General features: G+C 42.3%; 1 protein-coding gene across 3 annotated transcripts in view; it reads right to left on the bottom strand.

The window, feature by feature from the left end:
• Positions 1 to 12,051: 12,051 nt before the first annotated feature.
• The window catches only part of LOC133557339 (alpha-N-acetylgalactosaminide alpha-2,6-sialyltransferase 1-like), a 55,073-nt gene continuing 39,825 nt past the window's right edge, over positions 12,052 to 27,299 (bottom strand). For 2 of the 3 annotated variants that reach the window (XM_061907734.1, XM_061907733.1), the window contains exons 7-9: positions 22,364 to 22,447; positions 15,186 to 15,285; positions 12,052 to 15,105 (exon numbers count right to left, since the gene is read on the bottom strand). In XM_061907734.1, the coding sequence (XP_061763718.1) occupies positions 14,917 to 15,105; positions 15,186 to 15,285; positions 22,364 to 22,447 (373 nt within the window). In that variant the 3' untranslated portion in view covers positions 12,052 to 14,916. The remainder of the gene's footprint in view (positions 15,106 to 15,185; positions 15,286 to 22,363; positions 22,448 to 27,299) is intronic. The other variant, XM_061907735.1, reaches the window with a different exon arrangement.

The following is a 27,299-nucleotide window of genomic DNA, read 5'->3' as shown; positions in this document are numbered from 1 at the left end:
CTTTTGACTCTAAATAATATATTAATCTTTCATTAATCATGTTTTCCATTACTTTGCCCAAATTTGAGGTCAATGCTATCGGCCTATAATTTCCTGCCTCTTCCGGATCTTTCCCTGGCTTGCATATTGGAATTATTACAGCTGTTTTCCACTCATCTGGTAATTTTCCTTCTTCATATATCCTATTATATAATTTCAAGGCCACTTCTTTGCCGATGCGACCTAAATTTTTGATCATTTGATAACTCACCAGGTCTTTCCCTGGCGTCGTATTTTTAACTTTTTTCCAAATTCGAACCATTTCATCCAAAGAAAATGTCAATCAATCAATCAATGTTTACTTATATAGCCCTAAATCACTAGTGTCTCAAAGGGCTGCACAAACCACTACGACATCCTCGGTAGGCCCACATAAGGGCAAGGAAAACTCACACCCAGTGGGATGTTGGTGACAATGATGACTATGAGAACCTTGGAGAGGAGGAAAGCAATGGATGTCGAGCGGGTCTAACATGATACTGTGAAAGTTCAATCCACAATGGATCCAACACAGTCGCGAGAGTCCAGTCCAAAGCGGATCCAACACAGCAGCGAGAGTCCCGTTCACAGCGGAGCCAGCAGGAAACCATCCCAAGCGGAGGCGGATCAGCAGCGCAGAGATGTCCCCAGCCGATACACAGGCGAGCAGTACATGGCCACCGGATCGGACCGGACTCCCTCCACAAAGGAGAGTGGGACATAGAAGAAAAGGAAAAGAAACGGCAGATCAACTGGTCTAAAAAGGGAGTCTATTTAAAGGCTAGAGTATACAAATGAGTTTTAAGGTGAGACTTAAATGCTTCTACTGAGGTGGCATCTCGAACTGTTACCGGGAGGGCATTCCAGAGTACTGGAGCCCGAAATGAAAAAGCTCTACAGCCCGCAGACTTTTTTTGGGCTTTGGGAATCACTAATAAGCCGGAGTCCTTTGAACGCAGATTTCTTGCCGGGACATATGGTACAATACAATCGGCAAGATAGGATGGAGCTAGACCGTGTAGTATTTTATACGTAAGTAGTAAAACCTTAAAGTCACATCTTAAGTGCACAGGAAGCCAGTGCTGGTGAGCCAGTACAGGCGTAATGTGATCAAACTTTCTTGTTCTTGTCAAAAGTCTAGCAGCCGCATTTTGTACCAACTGTAATCTTTTAATGCTAGACATGGGGAGACCCGAAAATAATACGTTACAGTAATCGAGACGAGACGTAACAAACGCATGGATAATGATCTCAGCGTCTTTAGTGGACAGAATGGAGCGAATTTTAGCGATATTGCGGAGATGAAAGAAGGCCGTTTTAGTAGCGCTTTTAATGTGTGCCTCAAAGGAGAGAGTTGGGTCGAAGATAATACCCAGATTCTTTACCGTGTCGCCTTGTTTAATTGTTTGGTTGTCAAATGTTAGAGTTGTATTATTAAATAGAGTTCGGTGTCTAGCAGGACCGATAATCAGCATTTCCGTTTTTTTGGCGTTGAGTTGCAAAAAGTTACACAATGTCAAAATGTCATATCCATAGTGTTGGTAAAGCTATTATCATTGTCTTCCTTCATTTCCTTAATATTTAAACTAATTGTTTCTTCTCTCTTTTGTTTTTCTACATTTCTCAAATTATCATTACTGTGCACTTTAACAAAGGTTTTTGCTAAAAGTTCTGCTTTTTCTTTATTTCCTACCACACTCCGCGTTCCATCTTTCATCACATGATTTTTATGTTCTTTTCTGACCCCTGACATTCTCTTGATCATTCCCCACACTTGGCTTAAAGGGGTAGTTCTATTTAGTGTTTCACAAAAAGTTCTCCAATGGTGTTTTCTTGTTTTTTTAATAACATACCTTACTCTAGCTTGATGCCTTTTATATTGGATCATGTCTTGGAAATGATGTGTTCTTCTCAATATTCTAAATGCTCTATTCCGTTCTTGTATTGCATCTGTGCACTCTTGTGTCCACCACGGCACTATCTTCCTTCTTCTCCCTATACTATTCCTTGGTATGCTCTGTTCGGCTGCTTCTATTATGCACTTTGTAATATCTGTATTTAATTGTTCAATATCTTGATTTATATCTACTTCCTTTAAAGTTATGTCGGTAATTTCCCTAAATTTCCCCCAGTCACCATGATTATACTTCCATCTTCCTTCTATCCTAGTGCTTTCTGTCCTATGATTTATGTTTATGTGAATGAAGATTGGATAGTTATCACTTCCCATTGTGCTGTTTTTATTTACTTCCCACTCCACCTTTCCTGCTAACCCTTGTGACACTAGTGCAAACTTCATGGCTGGCTCACATCGTGGTCACTCCGTGATCACGTACGACCGCCAGACACTTCTGGATGTGGACATATCGGGCCGTTTTGGACTGATAGACGCGTGCTTGCTAGACGTGCTAACTAGCACGGGAATACTTCGACGGCTACATCCAGCGGCCTGTGAAGCAGGGGAGTATAGTAGCAGCGGGGACCGTCTACGGAGCAGACGCCAGCGGTGTGATCGGAAACGCGGATGTCGAGCGGGGCTAAAAACAAAGCAGAAGGTTAATCCCCACAGAACACCACTTCCCTCCACCCTGAAGCCGGATTTAAATGGAAGATGCGAGACTACTGGTCTGGGTAAGGAGTCAGTTGAATTAGAACAAGTTTTTTCTGCTTTGAGTGTTTCAGAGTTGGACATGTGTTCTACTGAGATGGCAAACTATGATGCGTGCAGTTTATCAAAGCAACAAACAAACAATCGGAACATGCGTTCTACTGAGTTGGCTAACTATGATGCGTGCAGTTTATCAAAGCAACAATCAAACAATCGGAAAATTCCCGTCGTATCAATTCCTAGATATGGTCGTAATTATACTAAATGCACTGGACATAATAAACACAACATTATTAATATTGCTAGTACGGATAATTTGATCAAAAATTCCCTAAAACAGCCCACTACCTATAATATAGGTTTTTTAAACATAAGATCATTGTCTCCCAAAACGTTGTTAGTTAATGATATCATCAGAGATGACAATCTTAACGAAACCTGGCTTAAACCAAACGACTTTTTTGCGCTAAATGAGGCATGTCCTCCTAACTTTACACATGCGCATATTGCCCGTCCTCTTAAAAGGGGTGGGGGGGTCGCACTAATATATAACGAAAACTTTAACCTTAGTCCTAACATAAATAATAAATATAAATAGTTTGAGGTGCTTACTATGAGGTCTGTCACACCGCTGCCTCTACACCTGGCTGTTATCTACCGCCCCCCCAGGGCCCTATTCGGACTTTATCAATGAATTCTCAGAGTTCCTTGCTGATCTAGTGACGCACGCCGATAATATAATCATAATGGGGGGCTTTAATATCCATATGAATACCCCATAGGACCCACCGTGCGTAGCGCTCCAGACTATAATTGATAGCTGTGGTCTCACACAAATAATAAATGAACCCACGCATCGCAACGGTAATACGATAGACCTAGTGCTTGTCAGGGGTATCACCGTTTTCAAAGTTACGATACTCCCGTATACTAAAGTATTGTCCGATCATTACCTTATAAAATTCGAGGTTCAGACGCATGTTCGTCAAACTAATAATAATAATAACTGCAATAGCAGCCGCAACATTAATACGGCCACAACGACAACTCTTGCTGACCTACTGCCCTCGGTAATGGCACCATTCCCAAAATATGTGGGCTCTATTGATAACCTCACTAACAGCTTTAACGACGCCCTGCGCGAAACCATTGATAACATAGCACCGCTAATGTTAAAAAAGGCTCCAAAAAAGCGTACCCCGTGGTTTACAGAAGAAACTAGAGCTCAGAAATTATTATGTAGAAAGCTGGAACGCAAATGGCGCACGACTAAACTTGAGGTGCACCATCAAGCATGGAGTGATGGTTTAATAACTTATAAACGCATGCTTACCTTAGCTAAAGCTAAATATTACTCAAATCTCATCCACCGTAATAAAAACGATCCTAAATTTTTGTTTAGTACGGTAGCATCGCTAACCCAACAAGGGACTCCTTCCAGTAGCTCCACCCACTTAGCTGATGACTTTATGCAATTCTTTAGTAAGAAAATTGAAGTCATTAGAAAGGAGATTAAAGACAATGCGTCCCAGCTGCAACGGGGTTCTATTAACACTGACACGATTGTATATACGGCAGATACTGCCCTCCAAAATAGTTTCTCTCGTTTTGAGGAAATAACATTAGAGGAATTCTTACAACGTGTAAATGGAATAAAACAAACAACAGGGGAACATGTTTACTTGACCCTCTTCCTGGGAAAACTGATCAAGGAGCTCTGTACTATTAGGTCCATCAGTGCTAAATATTATAAACTTATCACTCTCCTCGGGCACTGTTCCCCTAGCATTCAAAAAAGCGGTTATTCATCCTCTTCTTAAAAGACCTAACCTCGATCCTGACCTCATGGTAAACTACCGACCGGTGTCTCACCTTCCCTTTATTTCAAAAATCCTAGAAAAAATTGTTGCGGAGCAGTTAAATGAACACTAAGCGTCTAACAATCTATGTGAAACCTTTCAATCCGGTTTCAGGGCAAATCACTCCACGGAGACAGCCCTCGCAAAAATGACTAATGATCTATTGCTAACGATGGATTCTGATGCGTCATCTATGTTGCTGCTCCTCGATCTTAGCGCTGCTTTCGATACCGTCGATCATAATATTTTATTGAAACGTATCAAAACATGAATTGGTATGTCGGACTCAGCCCTGTCTTGGTTTAACTCTTATCTTACTAATAGGATGCAGTGTGTCTCCCGTAACAATGTGACCTCGGACTACATTAAGGTAACGTGTGGAGTTCCCCAGGGTTCGGTCCTTGGCCCTGCACTCTTCAGCATCTACATGCTGCTGCTAGGTGACATCATACGCAAATACGGTGTTAGCTTTCACTGTTATGCTGATGACACCCAACTCTACATGCCCCTAAAGCTGACCAACACGCCGAATTGTAGTCAGCTGGAGGCGTGTCTTAATGAAATTAAACAATGGATGTCCGCTAACTTTTTGCAACTCAACGCCAAAAAAACGGAAATGCTGATTATCGGTCCTGCTAGACACCGACCTCTATTTAATAACACAACTCTAACATTTGACAACCAAACAATTAAACAAGGCGACTCGGTAAAAAATCTGGGTATTATCTTCGACCCAACTCTCTCCTTTGAGTCACACATTAAAAGCGCTACTAAAACGGCCTTCTTTCATCTCCGTAATATCGCTAAAATTCGCTCCATTCTGTCCACTAAAGACGCTGAGATCATTATCCATGCGTTTGTTACGTCTCGTCTCGATTACTGTAACGTATTATTTTCGGGTCTCCCCATGTCTAGCATTAAAAGATTACAGTTGGTACAAAATGCGGCTGCTAGACTTTTGACAAGAACAAGAAAGTTTGATCACATTACGCCTGTACTGGCTCACCTGCACTGGCTTCCTGTGCACTTAAGATGTGACTTTAAGGTTTTACTACTTACGTATAAAATACTACACGGTCTAGCTCCATCCTATCTTGCCGATTGTATTGTACCATATGTCCCGGCAAGAAATCTGCGTTCAAAGGACTCCGGCTTATTAGTGATTCCCAAAGCCCAAAAAAAGTCTGCGGGCTATAGAGCTTTTTCATTTCGGGCTCCAGTACTCTGGAATGCCTTCCCGGTAACAGTTCGAGATGCCACCTCAGTAGAAGCATTTAAGTCTCACCTTAAAACTCATTTGTATACTCTAGCCTTTAAATAGACTCCCTTTTTAGACCAGTTGATCTGCCGTTTCTTTTCTTTTTCTCCTATGTCCTACTCTCCCTTGTGGAGGGGGTCCGGTCCGATCCGGTGGCCATGTACTGCTTGCCTGTGTATCGGCTGGGGACATCTCTGCGCTGCTGATCCGCCTCCGCTTGTGATGGTTTCCTGCTGGCTCCGCTGTGAACGGGACTCTCGCTGCTGCGTTGGATCAGCTTTGGACTGTACTCTCGCGACTGTGTTGGATCCATTATGGATTGAACTTTCACAGTATCATGTTAGACCCGCTCGACATCCATTGCTTTCCTCCTCTCCAAGGTTCTCATAGTCATCATTGTCACCGACGTCCCACTGGGTGTGAGTTTTCCTTGTCCTTATGTGGGCCTACCGAGGATGTGGTAGTGGTTTGTGCAGCCCTTTGAGACACTACTGATTTAGGGCTATATAAGTAAACATTGATTGATTGATTGAGGTATATATATATATATTTGAAAAAAAAAAAAGACTTTATATGGACAGATCTGGAGCGGATGCAATGATTTAAGCGCTAAAAAAAAAAGACTTATTCTTATTTGTGACTGAAACGCCTTTAGGGTCCCTGGGACAAAACCTGAGCAGAGCCTAAACTAAGATAAAGAAATATATAAGTGGTTTTGAAAATTACAAATATCTAAATGGCCCCCACTTGCTTGCATCCTGGGATCTGAGCCGCGGATGTCGTTGTGGCTTGTGCAGCCCTTTGAGACACGTTATTTGGGGCTATACAAATAAACATTGATTGATTGATAGTCTTATATAAGTGTTATAATGAAGGCAACACATGATGTAAGTGTCTATTTGAGCTATATTAGCCTACTATCAAAGGCTGACGTCAATCTTCGTTGACAGAAATCCATCCGTCCGCCTTCTTCTGCTTATCCGAGGTCGGGTCGCGGGGGCAGCAGCCTAAGCAGGGACTTTCTAGACTTTCCTCTCCCCAGCCACTAAGTCCAGCTTCTCCCAGGGGATCCCGAGGCGTTCCCAGGCCAGCCGGGAGACATAGTCTTCCCAACGTGTCCTGGGTCTTCCCCGTGGCCTTCTATCGGTCAGACGTGCCCGAAACACCTTCATAGGGAGGCGTTCGGGTGGCATCCTGACCAGATGCCCGAGCCACCTCATCTGGCTCCTCCCCATGTGGAGGAGCAGCGGCTTTACTTTGAGTTCCTCCTGGATGACAGATCTTCTCACCCTATCTCTAAGGGAGAGACCCGCCATCCGGCGGAGGAAACTCATTTCGGCCGCTTGTACCCGTGATCTTGTCCTTTCAGTCAGAATCCAAAGCTCATGACCATAGGTGAGGATGGGAACGTGAGAACCAGGTGTCCTAATCACTTGGCCCGGTGTATCAAATCAAGCACTTAGGCATGACGACTGTTTCTACAAGCATTTGTGATTTCCAACATAGAACTGTCTTAGGATGCCACCTGCGCAACAAATCCGGTCGTGAACTTTCCTCACTCCTAAATATTCCAAAAGTCAACTTTATCATAGGAAAATGGAAGATTTTGGGAACAACAGCAACTCAGCCACCAAGTGGTTAACCACATAAACTGACAGAGACAGGGTCGGCGGATGCTGAAGCGCATAGTGCAAAGACTTTCTGCACAGTCGGTTGCTACAGAGATCTAAACTTCAAGTGACCTTCCAATTAGCCCACGTACAGCACGCAGAGAGCTTCACGGAATGGTTTTCCATGGCCGATCAGCCGAATCTAAGCCATACAGCGTGTTGCCACTGGACTCTAGAGAAGGGGAGACGCCTTCTCTGGACTGATGAATCACACTTTTCCATCTGGCAATCTGATCGATGAGTCTGGGTTCGGAGGTTGCCAGGAAAACGCTACATTTCGGACTGCATTGTGCCGAGTGTTAAATTTGGTTAGGAGGAATTATGGTGTGGGGTTGTTTTTCAGGAGTTGGCCATGGTCCTTTAGTTCCAGTGAAAGGAACTTTGAATGCTCAAAGATACCAAAACATTTTGGACAATTCCATGCTCCCAACCTTGTGGGAATAGTTTGTAGCGGGTCCCTTCCTCGTCCAACATGCCTGCGCACCAGTGCACAAAGCAAGGTCCATAAAGGCATGGACGACAGAGTCTGGTGTGGATAAACTTAACTAGCCTGCACAGAGTCCTGACCTGAACCCGATAGAACACCTTTGTGATGAATTAGAACGGAGACTGAGAGCCAGACATCAGTGTGTGAGCTCACCAATGTGCTTTTCTGAAGAATGGTGGAACATTCCTATAAACACACTCTTGTGGACAGCCTTCCCAGAAGAGTTGAAGCTGTAATAGCTGCAAAAGGTGGACTGATATCATATTATCATATTTAAGTCCCACCTTAAAAGTCAGTTGTATACCCTAGCCTTTAAATAGACCCCTTTTTTGGACCAGTTGATCTGCCATTTCTTTTTCTGAGTGTTGCTGGGTCTGCAATATGGTCACAGATTTGGTGACCACAGATGATGCGCAAGCTGTCCAAAGTTGGGACCCAGGGTGGACCACTCATCTATGGACTGGACTCTCACACGATTATGTTGGATCCACTATGGACTGGACTCTCACACTATTGTTAGATCCACTATGGACTGGACTCTCACACTATTATGTTAGATCCACTATGGACTGAACTCTCACACTATTGTTAGATCCACTATGGACTGGACTCTCACACTATTATGTTAGATCCACTATGGACTGGACTCTCACTACTAAGTTGGATCCACTATGGACTGGACTCTCACACTATTATGTTAGATCCACTATGGACTGGACTCTCACACTATTATGTTAGATCCACTATGGACTGGACTCTCACACTATCATGTTAGATCCACTATGGACTGGACTCTCACTATTATGTTAGATCCACTATGGACTGGACCCTCACACTATTATGTTAGATCCACTATGGACTGGACTCTCACACGATTATGTTGGATCCACTATGGACTAGACTCTCACTATTAAGTTAGATCCACTATGGACTGGACTCCTACACTATTATGTTAGATCCACTATGGACTGGACTCTCACACGTTTATGTTGGATCCACTATGGACTGGACTCTCATACTATTATGTTAGATCCACTATGGACTGGACTCTCACTATTAAGTTGGATCCACTATGGACTGGACTCTCACACTATTATGTTAGATCCACTATGGACTGGACTCTCACTATTATGTTATATCCACTATGGACTGGACTCTCTCACTATTATGTTAGATCCACTATGGACTGGACTCTCACACTATTATGTTAGATCCACTATGGACTGGACTCTCACACTATTATGTTAGATCCACTATGGACTGGACTCTCACACGTTTATGTTGGATCCACTATGGACTGGACTCTCACACTATTATGTTAGATCCACTATGGACTGGACTCTCACAATATTATGTTGTGGCTTGTGCAGCCCTTTGAGACACTCAGGATTTAGGCCTATATAAGTAAACATTGACCGATTGATCATATTGAAGGCTAAGGGTTAGAAAAGGCACTTGAAGTTCAAATGTGAGTCAAGGCAGGTGGCCTAATACTTTTGACAAAATAGCGTTTTTGTCTTATGACACACAGAATGTAACTGTAATGTCCCCAAATGTCCAGCAGAGGGAGACACGCGCCTGCCTGAGTGAGTTGAACACGTTGTTTGATCGATTGATAGTTTTATTAGTAGATTGCACAGTACAGTACATATTCCGTACAATTGACCACTAAATGGTAACACCCCAATAAGTTTTTCCACTTGTTTAAGTCGGGGTCCACGTTAATCAATTCATGGTAAATTAGCGGAAGTGACATCTTCCAACTGCCGATTACGGTTTATAAGAAATAAAAACAACTCTAGCTCCATATTAAAGCATTGCAGTCGCTATATATGTATTTGCACATTGTATAAACAATACAAAATTATTATAAAGTAATTATGAAAATGTGTTATATTATAGGGCAATGCGTATATTGTATTGTGCACTTATATTGCCATTTATCAGCTACTGTGTGGAAGTGTGGGGGAACACATATAAGAGTAACATAAAGGCATCGTATCAACTACAGCAGGGGTCACCAACGCGGTGCCCATAAGGACCAGATGAGTCGCCCGCTGGCCTGTTCTAAAAATAGCTCAAATAGCAGCACTTACCAGTGAGCTGCCTCTATTTTTTTAAATTGTATTTATTTACTAGCAAGCTGGTCTCGCTTTGATCAACATTTTAATTCTAAGAGAGACAAAACTCAAATAGAATGTGAAAATCCAAGAAAATATTTTAAAGAATTGGTCTTCACTTGTTGAAATATTTTTTTTTTTTACTTTGCTTCTTATAACTTTCAGAAAGACAATTTTAGAGAAAAAAAACAACCTTAAAAATGATTTTAGGATTTTTAAACACATATACCTTTTTGCCTTTTAAATTCCTTCCTCTTCTTTCCTGACAATTTAAATCAATGTTCAAGTAAAAAAAAAAAATTTTTTGTAAAGAATAATGAATACATTTTAATTTAATTATTTATTTTAGCTTCTGTTTTTTCGACAAAGAATATTTGTGAAATATTTCTTCAAACTTATTATGATTAAAATTCAAAAATATTATTCTGGCAAATCTAGAAAATGTTTAGAATCAATATTAAATCTTATTTCAAAGTCTTTTGAAATTCTTTTAGAATTTTTGTTCTGGAAAATCTAGAAGAAATAATGATTTGTCTTTGTTAGAAATGTAGCTTGGTCCAATTTGTTATATATTCTAACAATGTGTAGATTGGATTTTAAGCTATTTAAAACATGTCATCAAAACTCTAAAATTAATCTTAATCAGGAAAAATTACTAATGATGTTTCATAAATTTTTATTTTTTCAAAAAGATTCAAATTAACTAGTTTTTCTTTTCTTTTTTTTCGGTTGAATTTTGAATTTTAAAGAGTCGAAATACATTTATAAAAATATTTTTCTGTTTCTATATAAATTTATTGTGAGAAATCATTAAGATGATCAGTGTTTTCACAAAGATAAATATAATTAATTATTAATAATAACAAGACATTTCTGGCAATTTATTTAAGTGTGTATCAAACTGGTAGCCCTTTGTATTAATCAATACCCAAGAAGTAGCTCTTGGTTTCAAAGAGGTTGGTGACCCCTGGTATACAGGGTTACAGAATGGGAACGCTGATGGCTCGTCACAAGGCGCCCTGTAAAAGATGGGGAAAAAGGTAAAATGCAGGGGAAGGATGAGTAAAAAAATACAATCTTGACTGGGCTCCTAAGGGGGACCAGTGGGGAGTGGGAAAAAAACCTCCGTACATCTCGAGATATCTAGCAACAGAGGGAAGGGAGTGCGGGGTCGTGGTGGTAGGCCGCAGCTCTAAGGCGCTGACCATCCTTTCATCACCCCTGTGGGATTTGCGTCGAGAGCGTTTTTTTTATATATATATATATATACACACACACATACATATACATATATATATATATAAATGCATACATATATATATATACAACATATGCTGCCATCAAAGTGCCATCTCTTTCATGGACGCCCCTGCTTATTTCAGCAAGACAATGCCAAGCCACATTCAGCACGTGTTACAAAAGCGTGGCTTCGTAAAAAAAAGAGTGCGGGTACTTTTCTGGCCCGCCTGCAGTACAGACATGTCTCCCATGGAAAATGTGTGGCGCATTATGAAGCGTAAAATACGACAGCGGAGACCCCGGACTGTTGAACGACTGAAACTACATAAAACAAGAAAGGGAAAGAATTCCACTTACAAAGCTTCAACAATTAGTTTCCTCAGTTCCCAAACGTTTATTGAGTGTTGTTAAAAGAAAAGGTGATGTAACACAGTGGTGAACATGCCCTTTCCCAACTACTTTGGCACGTGTTGCAGCCATGAAATTCTAAGTTACTTATTATTTTCAAAGAAAAAATAAAGTTGATGTGTTTGAACATCAAATATCTTGTCTTTGTAGTGGATTCAATTGAATATGGGTTGAAAAGAATTTGCAAATCATTGTATTCCATTTATATTTACATCTAACACAATTTCCCAACTCATATGGAAACGGGGTTTGTAGATTAGAATTCATGCATCTCTCACCTGGTAGTAGACAAACGTGGCCATGGACTGACACGCTGGAGAACTTTTACGTCCCCCGAGATGGCGAATGTGGTGGTTGGTTCGAATCTTAAACAGCAACAAAAAGTGAATTTAGTACAAAAGTTTTATTTACCCATAATCAAAAAGTACAAAGTTGGATTGAATTGTCCATGCAATCCAATCCAATCCACTTTATTTATATAGCACATTTAAACAACAATAACGTTTCCAAAGTGCTGCACAGCCATGTTAAAAACAATATTATGCTCCACCAATGACTGAACAAAAGAAAAAATGAATAAAAATAAAACCAATAAAAACAAAATAAAAACAAATATGATTAAAAACTATTTTAAAGGGTAAAATCAATTAAAACAGTAAAATAAAAATAAAAGTGTATAAAAAACACAGAGGACAACAGAGGACAACGTCCCCCGGAGAAGTTGGATGAGTTGAGAATCATGCGAATCACACAGACTTGGTCTACATTTATATGTTTCCCTCATGTGTCAAGGTCCCGTTGTTTTGGACCTGTTTGTTCGGCAACATCCTTGAATCCCTTAGCCATAACAAACAATCAAAACATTTTGTAGCATGGTCAAACCGACCATATATTCAACTCTCACCCACATATGGTCCTTCAATGGTTCAGAATAGAAAAAAGGATAAATAAATAAAATGGGTTGTACTTGTATAGCGCTTTTCTACCTTCAAGGTACTCAAAGCGCTTTGACACTACTTCCACATTTACCCATTCACACACACATTCACACACTGATGGAGAGAGCTGCCATGCAAGGCGCCAACCAGCACCCATCAGGAGCAAGGGTGAAGTGTCTTGCTTATGGACACAACAGACGTGACGAGGTTGGTGCTAGGTGGGGATTGAACCAGGGACGCTCGGGTTGCGCACGGACACTCTACCACTGCGCCACGCCGCCCCAAAAAGAGAAATGAGCAGACATTCCACTACTGTCGTGTCCTCGCTCTCTTTCCGGACTTTGACAGACACAAAATATGGTACAAAAGGTCAGAAATTCCACTACACGAACACCACCCCCAAAGAGGCATCCTACAGGAAAAATACAAACCCTGTTTCCATATGAGTTGGGAAATTGTGTTAGATGTAAATATAAACGAAATACAATGATTTGCAAATCCTTTTCAACCCATATTCAGTTGAATATGCAACAAAGACAACATATTTGATGTTCAAACTGATAAACTTTTATATTTTTTTGCAAATAATAATTAACTTAGAATTTCATGGCTGCAACACGTGCCAAAGTAGTTGGGAAAAGGCATGTTCACCACTGTGTTACATCACCTTTTCTTTTAACAACACTCAATAAACGTTTGGGAACTGAGGAAACTAATTGTTGAAGCTTTGCAAGTGGAATTCTTTCCCATTCTTGTTTTATGTACAGCTTAAGTTGTTCAACAGTCCGGGGTCTTGTTGTCGTATTTTACACTATAAAATGCGCCACACATTTTCGATGAGAGACATGTCTGGACTGCAAGCGGGCCAGGAGAGTACCCGCACTCTTTTGCTACGAAGCCACGCTGTTGTAACACGTTGCTTGGCATTGTTTTGCTAAAATAAGCAGGGGCGGCCATGATAACGTTGCTTGGATGACAACATATGTTGCTCCAAAACCTGTATGGACCATTCAGCATTAATGGTGCCTTCACAGATGTGTAAGTTACCCATGCCTTGGGCACTAATACACCCCCATACCATCACAGATGCTGGCTTTTCAACTTTGCACCTATAACAATCCGGATGGTTATTTTTCTCTTTGTTCCGGAGGACACCACGTCCACAGCTTCCAAATATAATGTGAAATGTGGACTCGTCAGGCCACAGAACACATTTCCACTTTGCATTAGTCCATCTTAGATTATCTCGGGCTCAGAGAAGCCGGCGGCGTTTCTGGATGTTGTTGATAAATAGCGTTCACTTTGTATAGTAGAGCTTTGGGGCGGCATAGCTCGGTTGGTAGAGCGGCCGTGCCAGCAACTTGAGGGTTGCAAGCAAGTTCGATTCCCGCTTCCGCCATCGTAGTCACTGCCGTTGTGTCCTTGGGCAAGACACTTTACCCACCTGCTCCCGGTGCCACCCACACTGGTTTAAATGTAACTTAGATATTGGGTTTCACTATGTAAAGCGCTTTGAGTCACTAGAGAAAAAGCGCTATATAAATATAATTCACTTCACTTCACTTTAACATGCACTTACAGATGTAGCGACCAACTGTAGTTACTGACAGTGGTTTTATGAAGTGTTCCTGAGCCCATGTGGTGATATCCTTTACACACTGATGCCGGTTTTTGACGCAGTACCGCCTGAGGGATCAAAGGTCCGTAATATCCTCGCTTACGTGCAGTGATTTCTCCAGATTCTCTGAAATTTTTGATGATTTTACGGACCGTAGATGGTAAAATCCCTACATTCCTTGCAATAGCTCGTTGAGAAATGTTGTTCTAAAACTGTTCGACAATTTGCTTACAAAGTGGTGACCCTCGCTCCGTCCTTGTTTGTGAATTACTTCGCATTTCATGGAAGCTGCTTTTATACCCAATCATGGCACCCACCTGTTCCTAATTAGCCTGCACACCTGTGGGATGTTCCAAATAAGTGTTTGATGAGTATTTATATATAATCAGTATTTATTGCCACCTTTCCCAACTTCTTTGTCACGTGTTACTGGCATCAAATTCTAAAGTTAATGATTATTTGCAACAACAAAAACAATGTTTATGAGTTTTAACATCAAATATGTTGTCTTTGTAGCATATTCAACTGAATATGGGTTGAAAAGGACTTGCAAATCATTGTATTCCGTTTATATTTACATCTAACACAATTTCCCAACTCATATGGAAACGGGGTTTGTATATGATCATAGCCTCATTATAGAGGCAACTTGTTTTCAGACCATACTGGTACTTTAAGTATGTTGGCGCCGTGTTAAATGAGAGGTTTTTGTTCAAGTCTTTGATATAAACGTATGACTTTGCCGTCGTGGAGTTGCTTCCAGAGTTTCATTTCCATCAAAATGTCATGAGAGGAGACCATGGGGACGTGTTTCTGCTCCCTCTCGTAATAGTAGTTGGAGTATTTGGCGTGGTCTTCTGTCATGAAACCGTAAGCATCCACCTGGAGAGACAACGGATATTGTTGCCAGGAATGAGGACTTTGCCGATAACGGGCACGTCCTCCTTGTCAAATCCACTCACCTGGTCACACGTGTGGAGAGCCAGGAAGATGGTTATAGCACCGGTGGTCGGTCTGAAGCTTGCCCAATGCTTCTTTGCCAAGCTGGGAGAATACAAGAACCTGTTGGAAAGTTGTTTCAAGTGAGAATAAACAAAACCTAAAACCAGTGAAGTTGGCACCTTCTGTAACTCGTAAATAGAAACAGAATAGAATGATTTGAAAATACTTTTCAAATCATTGTATTCAATTGAATAGACCGCAAAGACGATATATTTAATGTTACAACTGAGTAACTTAAGTGGAATTGCAAAAACGTCACAAGGGCATTTCCTTTTAACAACATTCAGTAAACATTTGGGAACTGAGGAGACACATCTTTGAGGCTCTTCAGGTGGAATTCTTACATACAGCTTAAGTTGTTCAAGTTGTGGTATTTCAGGCTTCATATTGGACATATCTGGACTACAGACAGGCCAGTTTAGTACCCGCACTCTTACTATGAAGCCACGCTGTTGTAACATGTGGCTTGGCATCGTCTTGTTGAAATAAGCAGGGGCGTCTATGATAACGTTGCTTGGATGCCAACATGTGTTGCTCCAAAACCTGTATGTACCTTTCAGCATTAATGGTGCCTTCACAGATGTGTAAGTTACCCATGCCCTGGGCACTAATACACCCCCATACCATCACAGGTGCTGGCTTTTGAACTTTGCGCCTAGAACGATCCGGATGGTTGTTTTCCTCTTTGTCCACAGTTTTCATAAACAATTTGAAATGTGGACTCGTCAGACCTAAGAACACTTTTCCACTTTGTATCAGTCCATCTTTGATGAGCTCGGGCCCTGCGAAGACGGCGGCGATTCCGGGTGTTGTTGATAAATGGCTTCCGCTTTTGATAGCAGAGTTTTAACTCGCACTTACAGATGTAGTAACAAACTATAGTTATTGGGCGGCATGGCGTAGTGGGTTGAGAGGCCGTGCCAGAAACCTGAGGGGTGCAGGTTCGCTTCCCACCTATTGACATCAAAGTCGCTGCCTTGTGTCCTTGGGCAGGACACTTCACCCTTTGCCCCCGGTGCCGCTCACACTGGTGAATGAATGATGAATGAATGATTGGTGGTGGTCGAAGGGGGCCGTAGGCGCAAACTGGCAGCCACGCTTCCGTCAGTCTACCCCAGGGCAGCTGTGGCTACTGATGTAGCTTACCACCACCAGGTGTGAATGAATGATGGGTTCCCACTTCTCTGTGAGCGCTTTGAGTATATAACAATAGAAAAGCGCAATATAAATCTAATCCATTATTATTATTATCATTAGTTGCTGACAGTGGTTTTCTGAAGGGTTCCTGAGCCCATGTGGCGATATCCTTTACACACTGATGTCACTTTTTGATGCAGTACCGCCTGAGGGATCAAGGGTCCGTGATATCATCGCTTACATGCAGTGATTTCTAAAGATTCTCTGAACCTTTTGAGGATATTACGGACCGTAGATGGTGAAATCCCTAAATTCCTTGCTGAGAAATGTTGTTCCTAAACTGTTGTGACAATTTGCACATGCATTTGTTCACAAGGTGGTGACCCTCACCCTGTCCTTGTTTGTGAATGACTGAGCATTTCATGGAAGCCGCTTTCGTACCCAATCACGGCACCCACCTGTTCCCAATCAGCCTGTTCACCTGTGGGATGATCCAAATAAGTGTTTGATGAGCATACCTCAGTCTTTTTTGCCACTTATGCCAGCTTTTTTTAAACATGTTGCAGGCATCAAATTCCAAGTGAGCTAAAATTGAAAAATATAACAAAGTTTTCCAGTTTGAACATTAAATATCTTGTCTTTGCAGTCTTTTCAATTGAATATAAGCTGAAAAGGATTCGCAAATCCTTGTATTCTGTTTTTATTCACCATTTACACAACGTGACAACTTCACTAGTTTTGGGTTTTGTACGTTGGCATGGCAGACAGGGGCCGAACGTTTCCAAGCATGGGAAGGAGGAAAGTGAGTGTGGAGGAGAGAGCTGAGAAGGAGAAGTAGATGATATTTGTTGAGTTAAAGGGGAACATTATCACAATTTCAAAGGGGTTAAAAACAATAAAAATCAGTTCCCGGTGGCTTGTTGTATTTTTTTTATTTTTTTTTTAAATTTTACCGGTCTCGGAATATCCCTAAATAAAGCTTTAAAGTGCCTTATTTTCAGCTTTATGCGAAGACACTGGCAATTTCCATGTGACGTCATACAGTGCTGCCAATGTAAACAAACAATGGGAATACCACAGCAAGATATAGTGACATTAGCTCGGATTCAAACTCGGATTTCAGCGACTTAAGCGATTCAACAGATTACGCATGTATTGAAACAGATGGTTGGAGTATGAAAGTATTGAAGAAGAAACTGAAGCTATTGAGCGAATAGCTATTGACGCTATTCATAGCCATAGCATGGCCGAATAGCTGCGTTAGCATCGCCGGTAAAATGTGTGGACCAAACGATCAGGACTTTCGCATCTTTTGACACTGGAGCAACTTAAATCCGTCGATTGGTAAGTGTTTGTTTCGCATTAAATGTGGGTGGAAGGAAACGTAATATAGTTGCAAATGCATCTGCAGGTTATCCATACATCTCTGTGCCATGTCTGCTTTAGCACCGCCGGTAAATAGCATGTTAGCATCGATTAGCGTAGCATGTTAGCATCGATTAGCTGGCAGTCAACATCAACAAAACTCTCCTTTGTGATTTCGTTGACTATCGTTGCAAATGCATCTGCAGGTTATCCATACATCTCTGTGCCATGTCTGCCTTAGCATCGCCGGTAAAATGTGGAGCCACTTTGGTACATTCAATGGGGGCCTGGCGGCAGACACTTTGGCATCTTCGGGCCAGTGGTGCAACTTGAATCCCTCCCTGTTAGTGTTGTTACAACCTCCGACAACACACCGACAAGGCATGATGTCTCCAAGGTTCCAAAAAATAGTCCAAAAAACGGAAAATAACAGAGCTGAGACCCGGTGTTTGTAGTGTGTTGAAAATGAAAATGGCGATATTAGCTCGGATTCAAACTCGGATTTTAGCGATTTAAGCGATTCAACAGATTACGCATGTATTGAAACAGATGGTTGGAGTATGAAAATATTGAAGAAGAAACTGAAGCTATTGAGCGAATAGCTATTGACGCTATTCATAGCCATAGCATGGCCGAATAGCTGCGTTAGCATCGCCGGTAAAATGTGCGGACCAAACGATCAGGTCTTTCGCATCTTGTGACGCTGGGGCAACTTAAATCCGTCGATTGGTAAGTGTTTGTTTCGCATTAAATGTGGGTGGAAGGAAACGTAATATAGTTGCAAATGCATCTGCATGTTATCCATACATCTCTGTTCCATGTCTGCTTTAGCACCGCCGGTAAATAGCATGTTAGCACTGATTAGCGTAGCATGTGAGTATCAATTAGCTGGCAGTCAACATCAACAAAACTCACCTTTGTGATTTTGTTGACTATCGTTGCAAATGCATTTGCAGGTTATCCATACATCTCTGTGCCATGTCTGTCTTAGCATCGCCGGTAAAATGTGGAGACACTCTGGCACATTCAATGGGGGTCTGGCGGCAGACACTTTGACAACTTCAGGCCAGTGGTGCAACTTGAATCCCTCCCTGTTAGTGTTGTTACACCCTCCGACAACACACCGACAAGGCATGATGTCTCCAAGGTTCCAAAAAATAGTCCAAAAAACGGAAAATAACAGAGCTGAGACCCGGTGTTTGTAGTGTGTTGAAAATGAAAATGGCGACATTAGCTCGGATTCAAACTCAGATTTCAGCGACTTAAGCGATTTAACAGATTATGCAGGTATTGAAACAGATGGTTGGAGTATGAAAGTATTGAAGAAGAAACTGAAGCTATTGAGCGAATAGCTATTGACGCTATTCATAGCCATAGCATGGCCGAATAGCTGCGTTAGCATCGCCGGTAAAATGTGCGGACCAAACGATCAGGTCTTTCGCATCTTTTGACACTGGAGCAACTTAAATCCGTCGATTGGTAAGTGTTTGTTTCGCATTAAATGTGGGTGGAAGGAAACGTAATATAGTTGCAAATGCATCTACAAGTTATCCATACATCTCTGTGCCATGTCTGCTTTAGCACTGCCGGTAAATAGCATGTTAGCATCGATTAGCTGGCAGTCAACATCAACAAAACTCACCTTTGTGATTTCGTTGACTATCGTTGCAAATGCATCTGCAGGTTATCCATACATCTCTGTGCCATTTCTGCCTTAGCATCGCCGGTAAATAGCATGTTAGCATCGATTAGCTGGCAGTCAACATCAACAAAACTCACCTTTGTGATTTCGTTGACTATCGTTGCAAATGCATCTGCAGGTTATCCATACATCTCTGTGCCATGTCTGCCTTAGCATCGCCGGTAAATAGCATGTTAGCATCGATTAGCTGGCAGTCAACATCAACAAAACTCACCTTTGTGATTTCGTTGACTATCGTTGCAAATGCATCTGCAGGTTATCCATACATCTCTGTTCCATGTCTGCTTTAGCACCGCCGGTAAATAGCATGTTAGCATCGATTAGCTGGCAGTCAACATCAACAAAACTCACCTTTGTGATTTCGTTGACTATCGTTGCAAATGCATCTGCAGGTTATCCATACATCTCTGTTCCATGTCTGCCTTAGCATCGCCGGTAAATAGCATGTTAGCATCGATTAGCATAGCATGTTAGCATCGATTAGCTGGCAGTCAACATCAACAAAACTCACCTTTGTGATTTCGTTGACTATCGTTGCAAATGCATCTGCATGTTATCCATACCTCTATGTGCCATGTCTGCCTTAGCATCGCCGGTCAAATGTGGAGACACTCCACCACATTCAATGGGGGTCTGGCGGCAGACACTTTGGCATCTTCGGGCCAGTGGTGCAACTTGAATCCCTCCCTGTTAGTGTTGTTACACCCTCCGACAACACACCGACAAGGCATGATGTCTCCAAGGTTCCAAAAAATAGTCCAAAAAACGGAAAATAACAGAGCTGAGACCCGGTGTTTGTAGTGTGTTGAAAATGAAAATGGCGACATTAGCTCGGATTCAAACTCGGATTTCAGCGACTTAAGCGATTCAACAGATTACGCATGTATTGAAACAGATGGTTGAAGTATGAAAATATTGAAGAATAAACTGAAGCTATTGAGCGAATAGCTATTGACGCTATTCATAGCCATAGCATGGCCGAATAGCTGCGTTAGCATCGCCGGTAAAATGTGCGGACCAAACGATCAGGTCTTTCGCATCTTGTGACACTGGAGCAACTTAAATCTGTCGATTGGTAAGTGTTTGTTTCGCATTAAATGTGGGTGGAAGGAAAGGTAATATAGTTGCAAATGCATCTACAGGTTATCCATACATCTCTGTGCCATGTCTGCTTTAGCACTGCCGGTAAATAGCATGTTAGCATCGATTAGCTGGCAGTCAACATCAACAAAACTCACCTTTGTGATTTCATTGACTATCGTTGCAAATGCATTTGCAGGTTATCCATACATCTCTGTGCCATGTCTGTTTTAGCATCGCCGGTAAAATGTGGAGACACTCTGGCACATTCAATGGGGGTCTGGCGGCAGACACTTTGGCATCTTCGGGCCAGTGGTGCAACTTGAATCCCTCCCTGTTAGTGTTGTTACACCCTCCGACAACACACCGACAAGGCATGATGTCTCCAAGGTTAAAAAAATAGTCCAAAAAATGGCAAATAACAGAGCTGAGACCCGGTGTTTGTAGTGTGTTGAAAATGAAAATGGCGAAATTAGCTCGGATTCAAACTCGGATTTCAGCGACTTAAGCGATTCAACAGATTACGCATGTATTGAAACAGATGGTTGGAGTATGAAAATATTGAAGAAGAAACTGAAGCTATTGAGCGAATAGCTATTGACGCTATTCATAGCCATAGCATGGCCGAATAGCTGCGTTAGCATCGCCGGTAAAATGTGCGGACCAACGATCAGGACTTTCGCATCTTTTGACACTGGAGCTACTTAAATCCGTCGATTGGTAAGTGTTTGTTTCGCATTAAATGTGGGTGGAAGGAAACGTAATATAGTTGCAAATGCATCTGCATGTTATCCATACATCTCTGTTCCATGTCTGCTTTAGCACCGCCGGTAAATAGCATGTTAGCATCGATTAGCGTAGCATGTGAGCATCAATTAGCTGGCAGTCAAAATCAACAAAACTCACCTTTGTGATTTCGTTGACTATTGTTGCAAATGCATATGCAGGTTATCCATACATCTCTGTGCCATGTCTGCCTTAGCATCGCCGGTCAAATGTGGAGACAGTCTGGCACATTCAATAGGGGTCTGGCGGCATCTTCGGGCCAGTGGTGCAACTTGAATCCCTCCCTGTTAGTGTTGTTACACCCTCCGACAACACACCGACAAGGCATGATGTCTCCAAGGTTCCAAAAAATAGTCCAAAAAACGGAAAATAACAGAGCTTAGAGCCGGTGTTTGTAATGTGTTGAAAATGAAAATGGCGGGTGTGTTACCTCGGCGACGTCCCATTCTGACGTCATCGCCTCCAGCGCGATTAACAGAAAGGCGTTTAATTCGCCAAAATTCACCCATTTAGAGTTCGGAAATCGGTTAAAAAAAATAGATGGTCTTTTTTCTGCACCATCAAGGTATATATTGACGCTTACATAGGTCTGGTGATAATGTTCCCCTTTAAGGAAGTAAATCATTGAAGACAGACAGAGCGTGTAGCTAGGTCATTTGAGGGAAGCAGTTGGTGCGTAGCACTGCTGGTCTGCACCATACTGAAGTAGGATGAATCCATAACACCAACCAAGAATGTTAAAAATAATGTATTCATGAAAATATGGAGAAACTGCTGATGGTCTTGAAAATACTCTCCAAGGTACAAGTTCTAAATTATTATTACAAGACTTCATAAAACTGCTGTAGTTGTTTGTACTACTTCACCATCGGCAGCTCGTCCATATTTTCGTGGATAAATGTCCGTCATTTAGATAATGTTTTTAAAAAATTCTTGCCTGGTGCGGTTGACTCATTCTGCTTCAGTATGGTGCGGCCCAAGCAGGGCCAACGCTCAAACTGCGTCACCGAGTAAGCGTTCGCCCCCGTCAGCCGCCGTAAAACCGGTAAACGTCCGTGTTATGTTGACCTGTTCCGCAAGTATCGGAGGAAGTCCTGGTGCAGGACGTAAAAGCGGCTCTCGTTGTACTGCTCCCCGTAGTACATCCTGGGCCTAAAAAGAAGGAATTGATACGTTATTACTGAAAATATTATACAAACCCCGTTTCCATATGAGTTGGGAAATTGTGTTAGATGTAAATATAAACGGAATACAATGATTTGCAAATCCTTTTCAACCCATATTCAGTTGAATGCACTACAAAGACAACATATTTATTGTTCAAACTCATAAACTTTATTTTTTTTGGCAAATAATAATTAACTTAGAATTTCATGGCTGCAACACGTGCCAAAGTAGTTGGGAAAGGGCATGTTCACCAGTGTGTTACATCACATTTTCTTTCAACAACACTCAATAACTGAGGAAACTAATTGTTGAACCTTTAAAAGTGGAATTCTTTACTATTCTTGTTTGATGTACAGCTTAAGTTGTTACACAGTCCGGGGTTTTGTTGTCGTATTTTACGCTTCATAATGCACCACATATTCTTGATGGGAGACATGTCTGGACTGCAAGCGGGCCAGGAAAGTACCGGCACTCTTTTACTATGAAGCCACGCTGTTGTAACACGTGGCTTGGGATTGTTTTGCTGAAATAAGCAGGGGCGTCCATGATAACGTTGCTTAGATAACAACATATGTTGCTCCAAAACCTGTATGGACCATTCAGCCTTAATGGTGCCTTCACAGATGTGTAAGTTACCCATGCCTTGGGCACTAATGCACCCCCATACCATCACAGATGCTGGATTTTGAACTTTGCACCTAAAACAATCCGGATGTTTTTTTCCCTCTTTGTTCCGGAAGACACCACGTCCACAGTTTCCAAATATAGTTTGAAATGTGGACTCGTCAGACCACGGAACACTTTTCCACTTTGCATCAGTCCATCTTAGATAAGCTCGGGCCCAGCAAAGCCGGCGGCGTACCTGGGTGTTGTTGATAAATGGCTTTCGCTTTGCATAGTACAGTTTTAACTTGCAGATGTAGCGACCAACTGTAGTTACTTACAGTGGTTTTATTAAGTGTTCCTGAGCCCATGTGGTGATATCCTTTACACACTGATGTCGGTTTTTGATGCAGTACCGCCTGAGGGATCAAAGGTCCGTAATATCATCGCTTACGTGCAGTGATTTCTCCAGATTCTCTTAACCTTTTGATGATTTTAAGGACCGTAGATGGTAAAATCCCTAAATTCCTTGCAATAGCTCGCTGAGAAATGTTGTTCTAAAACTGTTCAACAGTTTGCTTACACATTGGTGACCCTCGCCCCATCCTTGTTTGTGAATTACTTAGCATTTCATGGAAGCTGCTTTTATACCCAATCATGGCACCCACCTGTTCCCAATTTAGCCTGCACACCTGTGGGATGTTCTAAATAAGTGTTTGATGAGCATTCCTCAACTTAATCAGTAGGTCTTGCCACCTTTCCCAACTTCTTTGTCACGTGTTGCTGGCATCAAATTCTGAAGTTAATGATTATTTGCAAAAAAAAAAAAAAAAATGTTTATCAGTTTTAACATCAAATATGTTGTCTTTGTAACATATTCAACTGAATATGGGTTGAAAACGATTTGCAAATTATTGTATTCAGTTTATATTTACATCTAACACATTTCCCCAACTCATATGGAAACGGGGTTTGTATATAAAGTGTTCAAAATGACATGATTAAACACATTTTGTTGAGCAAAACAATCATACAAATTAGAGATGTCTGATGATATCGGACTGCCGATATTTTCGGCCGATAAATGCTTTAAAATGTAATATCGGAAATGATCGGTATCGGATTCAAATTAGTAAAAAGAACGTTTTTTTAAAACGCCGTTGTATGGAGTGGTAGACGGACGTAGGGAGAAGTACAGAGTAGTTGCGTTTCCGAATCAAACTTGCCAACAATCATAATTTTCCCGGGGACTCACAAATTTCAGTGCCCCTCCCGAAAATCTCCCGGGGCAACCAATCTCCCAAATTTCTTCCGATTTCCACCCAGACAAAAATATTGGTGGCGTGCCTTTGCATGCCGGCCCAGTCACATAATATCCACGGCTTTTCACATACACACAAGTGAATGCAAGGCATACTTGGTCAAAAGCCATACAGGTCACGCTGAGGGTGGCCGTATAAACAACTTTAACACTGTTACAAATATGCGCCACACTGTGAACCCACACCGAACAAGAATGACAAACACATTTCGGGAGAACATCGGCAACGTAACAGAACAGAACAAATACCCAGAAACCCTTGCAGCACTAACTTTTCCGGGACACTACAATATACACCCCTGCTACCACCAAACCCCGCCCCCGCAACCCTGCCCACCTCAACCCTCGCCCCATCTCCCGAATTCGGAGGTCTCAAGGTTGGCATGTATGAGCATTACATACCTTTTTACCTGCACCCTGCCTCCGTCTTCCCCCTTCTGCTGCCACCTATTGACATGGACTATAACGTGGTTACCCTGCCGAGTTTTACACAGCACAGACAATAAGCAACGGCGCATTATTTGCGGATTATATTAATTTGTGTTTCAGGCACTTCCGACCGGTTGGAGGCCAAGGGGAAGACCCAGGACATGTTGGGAAGACTATGTCTCTCGGCTTGCCCGGCAAGTGCTCAGGGGAGCTGGACGAAGTAGCTGGGGAGAGGGAAGTCTGGGTTTCCCTGCTTAGGCTGCTGCCCCCGCGACCCGGCCTTGGATAAGCGGAAGAAGATGGATGGATGAATGGGTTTTGCAAAGAATATTTTTGGGACCAAGTAGGTGGAGTTGCATGATTTTCCACGGCACACCAGACAATATCTCACGGCACACTAGTGTGCCGCGGCACAGTGGTTAAAAAACACTGGGCTATAAGCTACAGCCTGTGCCTGGGTTTTTGACTTAATGGTCTGCCGCATTTCTGAGTCCGGTGGAGATGTTTCCAAACCCCCATCTTCTACATGCGTGACACGGGGACTGCGTGGCACAGTGGCAGCAACGTGAGGGTTCCTGGTTTGATCCCCACATTCTACCAACCTTGTCACGTCCGTTGTGTCCTTGAGCAAAATACTACACCCTTGCTCCTGATGGGTCGTGGTTAAGGCCTTGCATGGCAGCTCCCGCCATCAGTGTGTGAATGGCTGAATGTGGAAATAGTGTCAAAACGCTTTGAGTACTTTGAAGGTAGAAAAGCGCTATACAAGTACAACCCATTTATCATTTACCATGACGATGAGTGCTGTGATGTTCGAAGATCATATGCATGCTAGCGTTTTTGCTTAATTCCTTCATATAATTCGAGGATTTTGATACCTGGCGCCGTCTTGCACGTATGCCGATTGGTTCCCAGTTGGTTTGATGTTACCTTTTTAGTTCCGATCAACACTGGGCCGAACCGTAAAAAAAATGACCGTTAAAAATTGTTAAATGGCAACAGTAAAACACGGTAAAATCAATCAATCAATCAATGTTTACTTATATAGCCCTAAATCACTAGTGTCTCAAAGGGCTGCACAAACCACTACCACATCCTCGGTAGGCCCACATAAGGGCAAGGAAAACTCACACCCAGTGGGACGTCGGTGACAATGATGACTATGAGAACCTTAGAGAGGAGGAAAGCAATGGATGTCGAGCGGGTCTAACATGATACTGTGAGAGTTCAATCCACAATGGATCCAACACAGTCGCGAGAGTCCAGTCCAAAACGGATCCAACACAGCAGCGAGAGTCCCGTTCACAGCGGAGCCAGCAGGAAACCATCACAAGCGGAGGCGGATCAGCAGCGCAGAGATGTCCCCAGCCGATACACAGGCAAGCAGTACATGGCCACCGGATCGGACCGGACCGCCTCCACAAGGGAGAGTGGGACATAGAAGAAAAAGAAAAGAAACGGCAGATCAACTGGTCTAAAAAGGGAGTCTATTTAAAGGCTAGAGTATACAAATGAGTTTTAAGGTGAGACTTAAATGCTTCTACTGAGGTGGCATCTCGAACTGTTACCGGGAGGGCATTCCAGAGTACTGGAGCCCGAACGGAAAACGCTCTATAGCCCGCAGACTTTTTTGGGGCTTTGGGAATCACTAATAAGCCGGAGTCCTTTGAACGCAGATTTCTTGCTGGGACATATGGTACAATACAATCGGCAAGATAGGATGGAGCTAGACCGTGTAGTATTTTATACGTAAGTAGTAAAACCTTAAAGTCACATCTTAAGTGCAAAGGAAGCCAGTGCAGGTGAGCCAGTACAGGCGTAATGTGATCAAACTTTCTTGTTCTTGTCAAAAGTCTAGCAGCCGCATTTTGTACCAACTGTAATCTTTTAATGCTAGACATGGGGAGACCCGAAAATAATACGTTACAGTAATCGAGACGAGACGTAACAAACGCATGGATAATGATCTCAGCGTCTTCAGTGGACAGAATGGAGCGAATTTTAGCGATATTACGGAGATGAAAGAAGGCCATTTTAGTAACGCTTTTAATGTGTGCCTCAAAGGAGAGAGTTGGGTCGAAGATAATACCCAGATTCTTTACCGTGTCGCCTTGTTTAATTATTTGGTTGTCAAATGTTAGAGTTGTATTATTAAATAGAGGTCGGTGTCTAGCAGGACCGATAATCAGCATTTCCGTTTTTTGGGCATTAAGTTGCAAAAAATTAGCGGACATCCATTGTTTAATTTCATTAAGACACGCCTCCAGCTGACTACAGTCCGGCGTGTTGGTCAGCTTTAGGGGCATGTAGAGTTGGGTGTCATCAGCATAACAGTGAAAGCTAATACCGTATTTGCGTATGATGTCACCTAGTGGCAGCATGTAGATGCTGAAGAGTGCAGGGCCAAGGACCGAACCCTGGGGAACTCCACACGTTACCTTAACGTAGTCCGAGGTCACATTGTTATGGGAGACACACTGCATC

Source organism: Nerophis ophidion, linkage group LG08, assembly GCF_033978795.1.
Source record: "Nerophis ophidion isolate RoL-2023_Sa linkage group LG08, RoL_Noph_v1.0, whole genome shotgun sequence".
In the NCBI taxonomy this organism is placed as follows: Eukaryota; Metazoa; Chordata; class Actinopteri; order Syngnathiformes; family Syngnathidae; genus Nerophis; species Nerophis ophidion.
This window is presented reverse-complemented; position numbering and strand designations above follow the sequence as displayed.